General features: G+C 61.5%; 2 protein-coding genes across 2 annotated transcripts; one reads left to right on the top strand and one right to left on the bottom strand.

The window, feature by feature from the left end:
• Window positions 1-45: 45 nt before the first annotated feature.
• GDF15 (growth differentiation factor 15) lies at window positions 46-8,124 on the top strand. The gene is given in 6 exon segments (XM_032092497.1): window positions 46-775; window positions 857-905; window positions 5,083-5,900; window positions 6,181-6,594; window positions 7,244-7,898; window positions 7,900-8,124. Coding segments are annotated over 4 exon segments (1,269 nt in total). The 5' UTR covers window positions 46-775; window positions 857-905; window positions 5,083-5,824; the 3' UTR covers window positions 8,024-8,124.
• A 1,362-nt stretch (window positions 8,125-9,486) lies between these two features.
• Window positions 9,487-11,636, bottom strand: LOC116435863 (leucine-rich repeat-containing protein 25-like). The gene is given in 3 exon segments (XM_032092506.1): window positions 9,487-10,242; window positions 10,600-11,497; window positions 11,500-11,636. Coding segments are annotated over 3 exon segments (1,125 nt in total). The 5' UTR covers window positions 11,606-11,636; the 3' UTR covers window positions 9,487-10,121.
• Window positions 11,637-12,146: the final 510 nt, after the last annotated feature.

The raw sequence follows: 12,146 nt of genomic DNA, 5'->3' as shown, positions 1-12,146 counted from the left end.
TGGTGCTGCCATCCAGGCGCACTGTGCTCGGTGTCACACCAGACACGGCCGAGGTGCCATCCCTGCACAGCTCCAGCTTGATCCGGGACACGGGGAGGGTGCGACAGGAAATGGGGAGGCTGTGACCCCTGCACAGATCCAGAGGGATGCAGGACATGGAGCAGGTGCAACACCTGGACGGCTCCACGTTGATCCAAGAGGGTGCAACACTGCAGAATTCCTGCTTGATCCAGGACAGCTGGAGGCTACAACCCCTCCACAGCTCCAGCAAGGTCCTGGGGGCTTCTCCTGGTCCCCACTTTCCTGGTGTGGCGGAGGTGGCAGGACAGGGAGTGTCACCGGGAAGGGACAGCGGCACAACCCTGTGACGGCTGTTGTGTCAGCCGTCGGCAGCGGCTCCACGGGATCCAGGCGGAGCAGGATGGAGTTGGATTCATTACCCAAGGTAATTAAAACCCAGACCAAACCTGGGGTACCTCGTGGTTGGGGGCTCAGGGAGGTCACGCCGTGGTCCATGCCCCTGCTCCGGGTGCTCTGCGTCTGGAGCAGGGATCAGAATGGAAAACCTCACCGTTCCTCTGGAATCCCTGCTTTTCTTCCGTCTTCTTTATGCCCTAATTCTAAGAATGGGTTTTGGGTTTTTTTTTTTTTCCTGGGCTGCCATGGTGATCCTGCTGAGCTCTCCATCCGTTTCTTGGAGATGGAGCTTTTATTCCACCCACCAACCAACACCCGGCACACGCCGGCACCGGGAGGTTTGGGGTGTCCCTCACAGGTGAGCCGGGATTTGAGCTCCTTGGAGCGGCCACTGAGCCAACCCTGATGATTTCACTCCCCTTTTAATTCCCTTTATAAGGTGAGAAGCTTTTCCTGCACGGTGTTCCCGGGATGATGTCACACCTCGGGTAAGTCATGTGCTCGTTGAGGTCATTTTACAAACAGAACCCTCCGGAGGAACAGATCCAAGGTTTTGTCCATGTGAGGAGGCTCCTCATGGAGCATCCCGATGGATTCCTTGGCGGAGACGCGGAGATTCGTGCAGAAGATCCCTTTGGTGGCCTGGCTCCTCGTGGATTTTACTCCTTTCTTCTTCTCCGCTCCCATTCTTTCCTCCTCCCCAACTCCTTCCACCCCTTCCTGAACGAGGTGGGATTTTTGGGCAGCGTCCATCTGGCAGGCTGCTCCCTCTCCGTGTTTTCCCAGCTTGCAAATCAAAGCCGAGCTCCGGCAAAGGTGCTGCCCGAGGGCTCCCCAGAGCTTCCACCCAAACCTCGCAGCTGCGGCTCTGGGGCAGGGGAATGGCTGGAATTTCCTGCCCTGGCTGCCTTCGGTGAGGCGTGTGTGGACACGTCCCAGGGCATGTCCCAGGGCACATCCCAGGGCAGGATCCGCTGCCTCCCACCCCCTGGGATGGGTGCCTGGGCATGGACACGCTCCCGGCGCGGCGCAGAATTCCCAGGATGAGCTTCCCGTGCCAGGGATGGTGCTCTGGCTGAGCGTTTCCCCACTCCACGGCTCCTCACGGTGCCCTTCCCTGCTGCCTGGCAGTGCCTGGGTCCGGGAGATGCAGATGGATACTCTCCAACAACCTCTGCTGCGGGACGGGATTTTCTTGGCCGGTTCCCAGCCGGCACCACGGCTCCAGCCTGGGGGAAAATCTCTCCGTGCTGCTTCTCTCCAGCTGCTTCCCGCTGCCGTGGATGCTCCGTGCGGGAGCGACGTGCCCTGTGTACACAGCCCTTTCCCGAGTCACGCTCCGGTGACTAATTCCCTCCTGATGGGCACGTGGAGCCTGAGCCGTGTCCGGGTTCACAGCTAAGTACATTTATTTCATCTGGAGGTCGGACTGACAGTGACTTCCCCGATTTCTCCAGCAGCTTCCATCCTCATTCCTCATCCAAAATTGCGCCTTGTGCTTCAAAAACCATCCGGGCGCTTAAAATCTTACATTTTTAAGGATGTTTTGGGGTTGGACTTCTCTTGTAGCATCTTCCTTGATAAAAGGGATGCTGTTCTGGGATGTGCCCGGGTTGGATTTGGTTTCTTTTATCTATTTTCCCCATCATTTAAAGCATCCACACTTAAAATCCTACAGTTTTAAGGAGCTTTCTGGGTCGTGCTTCCCTTTTATTATGTCCTGAGGGTTTCCCTGGTAAAAGAGATGCTGCTCTGGGATGTGCCCAGGTTGGGTTTGGTTCCCTCCATCCATTTTTTCCCCCTGCTCAGTGCTGAAAGCTTTTTGGAGGAAAGATTTAGAGTTCATCTGTCTCCCTTGGAGCCTTGAGCTTCATTGCTGTGCTCAGCACCACCATCCCAAGGGATCACAGGCCTGGGATTTCCTCCTGGACCTACACCAGAAATGGAGGGAAAGGGCTGTTTTGGCACGTTGGAAGGGTGAGATTGGACAGGAAGATGCTCCCACTGTGGAAAAGCTGCTTTTGAACCATCACATCAATCCTGCCCAGGCTGAGCTTGTTCCCTGCTGATGATCCTGAATATCCTCATCCTGAGTATCCTGAGCTGGAAGGGACCCACGAGGGTCAGGAAGTCCAGCTCCATGATGCTCTCAAGGGATTCTATTTAATGTCTGCAAGCTGAAAATCATCCTCAGCCGAGCACAGACCCTCCCTGGAATTCCCTGTCCAGGGAGCCCATCCAGGAAAGATGCTCCCCTTGGGAAGCAGAGAATATCCTGGTGCCGAAAGCAGCAGCATCTCTGAGAGGAAGGTGATTGTGGGGTGAGTGAGGACTTCCCAAGCCAGATTTCCATTTTTGGTGGTTGGATCAGAGGCATTTCCTGCACTTCCCGGGCTGAGGGGCTGGGAATCCGAGTTAATCGTTGACCGCGGGTGCAGCCGAGGCAGGAATGTCTTTGTCCAAGTGGAGCAGAAGTCTCATTTTTGGGAGATGCTGTAAACTCACAGCAAAGGGAGAAAAATGTGATTCCTGCTGTGATGGGGCACAAGCTGCTTTTTGCTCGCCTGACCCGTCCTGGTTGTCTTTGATTTAGAAACATCCAAAGGTCACCGCAGCGTCCACTCTGCCGATTCATCATGACAGCGGCCAGCGCTGGGAAAACACGGGCTGCGGCTTCCCAAACATCCCATGCTGGCAGCCGAGGGACAGCCCTGTCTCCCATCCCTCCGTGCCCCTTTCCAGACCTGAAAAGAGATGGGGTGGAGCAAACCCCACCTGGGGTTCTGCTTCACCAAGGGATTTCTCACCCCCAGTGATCCCTGGTCCAACTTCCCTCGAGGCCAAGCCCTAAGGGCTGCTTGGAGCTCCGTGTGGTGGCAGCAGCCGGGCTGCTCTTCCCTTCTTTGGTTGACAAAACGCCATGGGAAAGCACAAATTGCCTTTTTTCCAGGGAATATCCTCCCTCCAGCATCCAACTTGCTCAGCCTGAGTGGTTTTGGGGAGCACTGAGGTCCTGTGGGATGTGGGAAGAACCTGATCCCTCTCTGCTGGTCCCAGGGTGATGCCACCAATTCCCAGGGGTTTCTGGGCACTTTTTGTTGGGATCCCTTGCTCAACAGCTGTGAGGAACTGATAGCCCCAAAATCTGGAAGGCAGCACTTCCCCTCTTGCCACTCGTGATAAGGAACTCTGCAAAAAACCCCGAACTTTCTGCCAGCTCGGGTAGCTGCGGGGAATTTCCTGCTTTTGGGCAAATTGAAGCCCTCTGGAGCCCCCTGCTCTGTGTCTTCACCATGCTCCCCACCAACCACCAGCATCTGGAGAAGGGAAAAACATCATTTATTCAGAATCACTGAATGGTTTTGTTGGAAGGGACCTTAAAACCCATCCTGTTCCACCCCCTGCCATGGGCTGGGACACCTTCCACTGTCCCAGGTCGCTCCAAACCCCATCCAACCCGGCCTTGGACACTTCCACACCATTCCAGGCTCAGCTGTGCACAATCTGAGCTGTCCCAGAGTTGGATCCTCCTCACCCTCAGCCCCCCCCCAGCTGCTCTGAGGTCCCTGGGAACAGCAATCCCCTGGGCATCCCTGCTCTAGATCCCTGCCAGGAGAGCTGTGCCGAGATGAGGGATCCACGTGGGATGCGTTAACTGGAGAGGAACCTTTGTCCTGCTGGGAAGAGGCACTGGATTAACCTGACCTTCCAATGAATGTGTCCAGGAAGAGACGAGGAAACGTGGGATGTGGGGGCTGCGCAATCCCCTCTTGCAGGCTGGTGAGGACACGCCGGGACATTTCATCATCCTCGCTCAGGATTCAAACCACTGCTCCCAAAATCCCTCTTTTATAGCCCTTGCTGGACTGTAAATCTCTGGCTTCCACTGCTGGCGCCTTTCGGGGGAAAACATCCGGCTCCAGCAAACTTTGATGCTCTTGGAATGCGTCACTCCTGGATGTGGGGCTCGCGCCCACGGGCAGAAAATCCATTGCAAAAGCAGAACTTTGGGATTCCGGGGTTTCTGCTGGGTCTTGCACAATGTCACCAGAGAGGTCAGGGCCTCTTCCTGCACCCGGACATGCCGAGGGCTCCGGTTCAGCTCTGGATCAGCACATTTGGCACCGTGGGGACGGTGGAGGGGGCTGGTGGCTGGGCTGGTGCCCGCCGTGGGCATGGAGATGTCCAGAGGGGAGGGAATGGCGTGGTGGTTCTGCCCTTGTGTCCTCCTGGGGTGATGCTCCTTCTCCTTTTTTCCCTGGATTTGGGGGGCTGGAGGGCTGCAATCACCCCGGCTGATAAAATCCCTGGGAGAGGGATCGCAGTGGGCTTGGGGCTCTGGGAATTCCTTGTGGGAAGGTGCTCCAGGAGGGGAGTTCTTCCCTGCCCAGCTGCTGGAGGGATGGGTGATGTCCCACTCATGGTGCCCAAATCCACATGGGATGAAGTTTCCCTGGGAGCCACACATGGGATTTCCCTCCAAGCTGGATGCTCTGGGAAGGGAAAAAGCAGTGAAATAGGGAGGGGGTCTGGATGGGCTCCTGCTCCTCCTCACCCATCCCGCTGCAAGGACGGATCCAGAGCAGGGCAGTGGAGCCAGGGCCGGGGCAATCCCCTCAACGTGACCCTGTCATCCTGACAAACTTCTCCTTTCCCGTGTTTTAGGGTGAAACACTCGGTCTCGGCTTTGCCTCAGGCAACCCCTTGAGAAGCGGGGTGAGAGAAGCCGGAGCGAGGCTGGAGCCGAGTCCCGCGGAGGAGCGGGGGATAAACAGCCGTAAATCACGGGATCACCGCACGTTCGTCCCTGGCGGGAGCACGGCCAAGCACCAGGCGCTTGGATCAACTTCAGCACGTTTGGGAATGGCCTCGCCTGCCCCGGCCTGCACCGGGAGGACCTGCCCGTCTCCTCATCCCACCGGGAGCTGCTCATCCCTCTGCTCACGGTCCGAGCATCCTTGAGGAGGAGCTGGGAGAGGGGTGGTGCTGTGGTGGTCCCCGAGGCTTGTTCGCACTCTGCGTTTCCTCCTGCCCAGCCCCGCTCTGGCACGGCGCTGCCCGGCACACGTGGCCCCGCTGGATCGGTGCCACCCGGCGTGCCCGGCTCCGTCCCGACTGGCTCCGTTTGGGATGACGTAACCCCGGCCGCTGTTGCTTCAGAAGGATCCAGGCTCGGGATGAGCCCATCCCCCGGCCGCACCTGTCCGGTGGGACAAGGTCCGGTGCTGATCCTTTCCCGGCTCCGGCCACGCGCCCGGCACGAGCTGCCGCCTCCCTGCCCCATCCCCGCTCCGCTGGGATTTTGGGAAGGGCCGGATAAGCCCCGTGCGATAACAGCGACCCGACCCGCGAGGTGGCGGCCAGGGGAGGTGGCGGAGGATGTAAGGATGGGAAATCCGCGCTTGGAATGCTTCCTGCAGCGCTCCTGCCTCGCACATCATCCCCTCTCCATCACCCCGCTCCGCCAGCACCGGCTGCTGGAGGTGAGGGGGATTCCGGGAGCCGTGCGCTCCGTAGGGAAAACGGGAGGTGGAAGGGAAGTGTTCGTGTCTGAGAAGGAGTATTCCACAGTTTTTTATCTCCGCAGCTGTAAATCACCCGGCTCCAGCCCTGTCGGAGCTCCTGTTGGAAATCCCAGGAGGAGAGGAAAGATTCCTGCGGGGAGTTCGCTCCGGCGTCACCCTCCGGGAGGGGGGACAGAGGGCGGGCAAAGTTCGGCTCTATAAAGTCAGGTCCTGAGCTCTTCATTCATCCCCCTGGCAGCACCGCCGGCAGCAGCACATCCAGCCTTTGCACGAGAGTTGGGAACAAATCCTGCCCTGAAGCCGCCGGTTTTCTGCAGGATGCTGAGGAGAGCGATGCCGAACGCGCTGCGGGGCGTCGGGGCCGCACTCACCTGCCTCCGGCTCCTGCTGCTCCTCTCCGCCGTGGATTCCCGGCCCCACACGTGGGACCAGGACAGGTTCCAGCTGGAAGCCGTCAAAAAGGAGATCCTGGAGCGGCTGGGAATGCCGGCTCCCCCCGTCGTCCGGCGCCAGCTGGACCAGGAGAGCATCCAGAGAGCGCAGCGGCTCTACCAGCAGCAAGTGGCGGAGATGGCGCGGAACCGGAGCCGGGAGGAGGAGGAGGAGGAAGCCGCGTCCAGGACCCGGCGGCTGCACCGCCTGACCCCCACCTGTAAGTGGCCGTGGCTCCGTGTCATCCCACGACCCTCATCCCCCCGGGACACGCGTGTGTCCCAGCGTGTCCCGCAGTCGGGACATGACCGGGCATGCAGCACGGTGGCCACGGTCATCCTTATCCCGCTGCTTCCTTTGCCCTGGAAGTGGGGAGGAGCCACCGCTGGAGCCGTTTTGCTTAAAAGCACAAAAAAATCAGGGGATTTGGGATGAAAGCTTTGATCAGCGGCAGCTCGGGGGGCTCGGAGTGGCGCTCGAGGGGTTTAGGGGGTGAACGGAGGGGAAGAAGGGAGGTGCCATCCCTCGATCCCCAGCTTGAGCTCCAGTTTGGGGGTTTATCTGGATCTGGGGGGATTTAGGGAAATATTCCCCTCCTGCTGCTTGGGCTGGGAGGGGACAGTCGGGGCGTGGGATGGGGATACTCCAAAGGGTCCTGGCACACCTTCTCTGGCACCAGAGACCCTCCAGCCTGCGGGTCCCTGGAGATGGTGGCTCTGAGGACGAGCATAGCGAAGAATCTCCAGCATCCCTCAGGATGTGGGTGATCCCTGAAGCAATGGCTCGGCTGCCTGGCAGGAGCTGGCCCCAAGCCTGGGCTGGTGGGGAATTGCTGGCTCTTACATCAGCTGTCCCCTCTGTCCCCGCAGTGCTGCGCTGGTCGGACATCCCCGAGGGGCACCAGGACTCCCACGGACACCGGGACCCCCGCGGTGCCTACCGCTACCACCTCCTGTTGTCCCGCACCGAGGATTTCCACCGGCAGCTCCGGGTGGTGCAGGCGGAGCTGAAACTCTTCAGGCAGTCGCTGTCCCTGCCCGGCTCCTCGGTGCCACCGCGGGTCACCATCTACACCCTGCGGGGGGCAGGCGGGACCCCCCAGCTCCTGCGCAGCCAAGAGCTGGACCGGGATTCCCGGAGCCTGGACCTGACAGGAGCCATCCAGCCCTGGGTGGCCGGGCCCGAGGCCACGCTGCGCCTGCAGCTGGACTTCACCGCCAACATCTCAGCCGCCCTGGCCACCTCCGTCGGGGAAACGCTGGTGCTGGAGGTGGAAACCCAGGAGAACCCGGGCCGGGTGGCCAGGAGAGCCCGGGGGCTGGAGGAGGAGTGCGGGAAGAGCGATGGGAAGTGCTGCCTGAAGTCGCTGAAGGTCTCCTTCCAGGACATCGGCTGGTCGGACTGGGTCATCGCCCCCAACAGCTACTACATGAGGTTCTGCGAGGGCTCCTGTCCCCACAACTACAAACCGGCCAGCATGCACGCCCAGATCAAATCCCGAGTGCACTCCCTGTCCAAGGCCGCCCCCCCCGCCCTGCTGCGTCCCCGCCGGCTACGACCCCATGGTGCTGATGCACTACAACAGCGAGGGCAGGCTGGTGTCCAGCCTCTTCGAGGACATGCTGGTCACCAGGTGCCACTGTGCCTGATGGCAGCGCTGGCAGTTCCAACCAGGGTGTGTCACCATGCAGGTGGGGCAGAGCCACCCCGACTCCTGGCAGCTCCAGCGTCCCAAAATCCAGATCCCGTGGCACCAAATGACTCCATGCCAACCCTGGATCCACCACTGAGCTCAGCCATGGGGTCTCCAGTATCAGCATCCCAAAATCCAGGTCCTGTGGCACCAAATGTCTCCATGCCAGACATGGCTCTGCTGCCCAGTTCAGCCCCAGGGTCTCCTCCAGTTGTGAACTCTCCCCCACAACAACTTATCCCCCCATCTCTTCTCTTATTTAAATCCATATTTGATGGAGCAGATGGATCCTTCCCACCCAAGAGACCCCAGATGGGCCATGGAGAGTCTGTGCCCAGGTGTCCACATCCCACTCCAAACCCTTTTCTCTGCTCAGAGACTTATTTATGCAACCCAGTTATTTATTTCTAACTTATTGTATTTTATAGCAAAATATCCTTTTTGGAGGGGGAAAGAGGGAGTGGGTTTTGAGTATTTCTGTTTTATATATTTCTATAAAACCGGGAGGATGTAATAATAATGAATAAAGTGATTGGAACAGGGATTCTGGCTGCTCCTCCTGCGCCCCTGGGAAGGGGTCTCTGACTGGACCCCTGCTCCTCGGACACTCAGCTCCCCTGGGATCTGACTCCATATGGATTTGCTGGTAAATCCTCACGGCTTTCCAGAGCCAGTGTGTGAGTAATGCCTGGGCACTGCTCCCAGAGACCTTTGAGTTGTTTGTGTCCTTGGGAAGGGCGCTGGGCAGAGCCCTGACCCCCCGCGGGGGACGTCCAGCCGGGATGTGGCCATTGCCCCACGTCCAGGTGCCTCCAGCCCTGGGACCCCTTGGGCACCAAAGGGATGGGGGAACCCCCCCCCCGGAGGTTGGTGGCACACACCGTGTCCCAGGGGACTCCCCATGGCTCGATAGGGCGGCTCTGCTGGTCACAGCTCCTTTCTGTCCCCTCTCCCAGTGTGGTCTGGGGGTGTCCTGGGCTGCCTGGTCCCTCAGCAGCTCCTGGTGGGGACCTGGGCTTGGGGCACGTGGAATATGGGATCTCTGCTCTGGGGTGGAGCTTTGGGGACCAGGGATTGAGGGATGCAAGCTGCAGAGGTGACCTCTCTGGGGACAGGGACTTGAGGGACCTGGCTCTTGGTCCCTTGGGATCCCCACTTTGGGGACACAGGCTCTGGGGACCTGTCCTTGAGGGTCCTGGTCCCTTAGGACCCCCTGCTTTGGAAACCTGTCCTTGAGGGTGCTGGTCCCTTGAGACCCCTGCCCTGGGGACAAAGGCTTTGGGGACATGTCCTTGAGGGTCCTGGCCGCTTGGGACCCTCCGTTTTGGGGACACGTGCCCTGGGAACTCCAGGGACTTTCCCCAGGGAAAACCCCGTGTCCTGCCCGGGGCTCCCCACAGACCACAGCTATGCAGGTAATTAGAGATAATTAAACCATTTAATGGGGCACGGTGAAGCCTCCCAGGGGCTGGGGGGACATCCAGACAAGCCATGGTGTCCCCATGTCCCCATGGCGCCCAACAGCTCGGGGTCTCACCAGGAGGATTAAAAGAAAGGGCTTTTTCTTTGTTCCCCGGAGTGGCGGATTCAGCAGGAAAAGAGGGCGCAGGTGGCACCGGATGTCCCCAACCGCCAGCACCCCGCTCTCCATCGGCCCCAAAAGGGGAAGAGGAACCCGAGGCCGCGGCCAGCCCCAGCCCCAGCTCCTCCGGCCTGCCCCGGGGACTCCGTGCGGGTCCGGACTCCGGTGCCGGCTGCCGGCGGATGCGGCACGGGGCGTCCCTGTGGTCGGTGGCCGCAGCCCCGGGAGGAAATGTCAGCTCAGCCCTCGCCCCAGGGTGAGAACTGGGGCGAAGGAGGGGACCGGGGAAGGGGGTGTTAAAAAAATCCCCTGCAAAAGGCGTCCGCACAGGATGTGTGTGCGGGAACCACGCGTGGGCCCGGCTGTGGGGGATGTCCGGCCCCGTCCCCTCCGGGCTGGGGGACAGCAGGGAAAGGGTGTCAGTAGGGGACAGAGAGTGTCCCCCCGGCCCTCCCAGTGTCCCCCCGGCCCCTCACTGGTCAGGAATGATGTAGACGTCCTCGGTGGGGCCCGGGGTGTTGGCGTAGATGGGCTGGTCCCCGGGATCGGCCGTGCTCTCCAGGAAATAATCCTCATCCACCAGGACCTGGGGGCTGGGGGGCAGGAGGGGCTCAGTGAGGAGGGAATGTCGTGGATGGGATGGGGTGGGGTGGGATGGGATGGAAAGGATGAACAGGATGGGGTGGCACAGCACAGGACGGGGATCAATGGGATGGCATGGGATGGACAGGATAGCATGGCATGGCATGGCATGGCATGTCATGGCATGGCATGGCATGGCATGGAAAGGGATGGATGGGATGGCATGGAAAGGGATGGATGGGATGGCAGGTGCAGCACAGGATGGCGAGGGATGAGGTGGGATGGGGCGGGACAACACATCAGGGCACAGCACAGCCGGGAGGGGATGGAACATTCCCGAATGTCCATTCCCGGTGCTGGAGCCTCACCTGTAGCGCTGCTCCTGCCATCCCGGTGCCCATCCCTGCGCAGCAGCCGGAGCCGTGCCGGGGCTCACAAAGACGTTCTCGTAGTCGGGGGCGTCGGTGACATCGGCGGTGCCGGCGCCGGTGTCCCGGCTGATGTAGCGGGGCTGCCGGAGGTTTCCAGCGGGATCCGGCTTCCCCCATCCCACGTCGGCCACCGGGGCTCCCGCTCTCCTCCGCCGGTACCAAACCGCGGCAGCGCCCACGGCCACCAGCACGGCCACCGCAGCGGCCGCCACGGCCACCCCGGCCACCAGCCCCACGCTGAGCCCGCATTCCCGGCCGTGGAATTCCGTGACGTTGAAGGAATCCCGGTGGGATGTGAAGCAGACGCACTGGATCCCCGCGCGGGCGCAGGGGGCCAGGACGGTGCCCAGAACGTCGCAGCGGCAGGACACGGTCAGGGAGCTCAGGGTGGGCTGGAAGGCGGCGGGGGGCACGGCGGGGAGGGGGTTCCCCTCCAGGCGCAGGGTCCGCAGGGCCGTGGCGTTGTCGAAGAACCCATCGGGCAGCTCCCGGAGCCGGTTCTCCGCCAGGTCCAGCTCCTCCATGCCGGGCCCGAGGCGGGACCCGGGGCTCAGGGCCTCGATGCCGTTGTGTCTCAGCACCAGCCGGCGCTGCCGGCGGAACTGCCCCAAGTCCAGCTCGGCACATCCACGGCTCCTGTTGGTCAGGTTCAGGTCTTCGGAAGAGTCCGGCACCAAGGCCCAACAGGGTGACACGGTGGACACGGGGGTCACGGTGGACACGGGGGTCACGGGGCGCAGCAGCAGCAGCAGCAGCACGAGCGGGGCCGCGGGGAGCCCCATGGTCCCTCCACTGCACCGGGAGCCTGGTGGGAAACGGGAGTCAGGACCCCCATTCCCACCGGATTCCCCCTCCCAGTGCAAACCAGTGAAGCCCAGTCTGGCCCCCGTCCCACTCCCGCTGTCCCAGGGCTGGGCAGCTCCTGGGGGTCCCAGCAGGGCATTTCCTGCCCCCCTTCCCCCCCCTCAACCACAGCACCCTGACTCGCCTGCGCTCCGGCCGCTGCTGCCTGGTGTGGGGAAGAGGAACGGGCGGGTCCGGCTGTCCCGTGTCACCCTGTCAGGGCGTAGCCGGCCCCGGGGGGGAGCAGGGGGGAAGCACCCCCAAATCAGCACCCCCTGACCCCTGCCGGACCCCCCGGTCCTTTCCTGGAGTGCTGAGCATCCCCTTGGCACTGGCTGAGTGTCCCGGTGACCCCGGGGCCGCAGGAGCAGCCGTGGGGTGGGGGACACACGCGTGGGCACGCAGGGACAGCCGCACCTGCGGTGCTGCACGTTTGCACACGCGGGTGCTGGGGGTTCACACATCCCCCACGTGTGATCACAGACCCCCCCGGCAGCACAGGAACCCCCCCCCCCGAGTGTGAGGGGACCCCGGGGCTGGGGGGGACGACAACTCTGCGTCTGTGTCCCCTGGCAGGGTGGGTGTCCCCCTCCCGGTGTGCCCCCCCTCCGTGTCTGCAACTCGGTGTCCCACGTGCCCCG

The sequence above is a fragment of the Corvus moneduloides genome, chromosome 28, assembly GCF_009650955.1.
Source record: "Corvus moneduloides isolate bCorMon1 chromosome 28, bCorMon1.pri, whole genome shotgun sequence".
Classification (NCBI taxonomy): Eukaryota; Metazoa; Chordata; class Aves; order Passeriformes; family Corvidae; genus Corvus; species Corvus moneduloides.
Note: the sequence above shows the minus strand (reverse complement) of the source record. Positions and strands in the feature narration are given on the sequence as shown.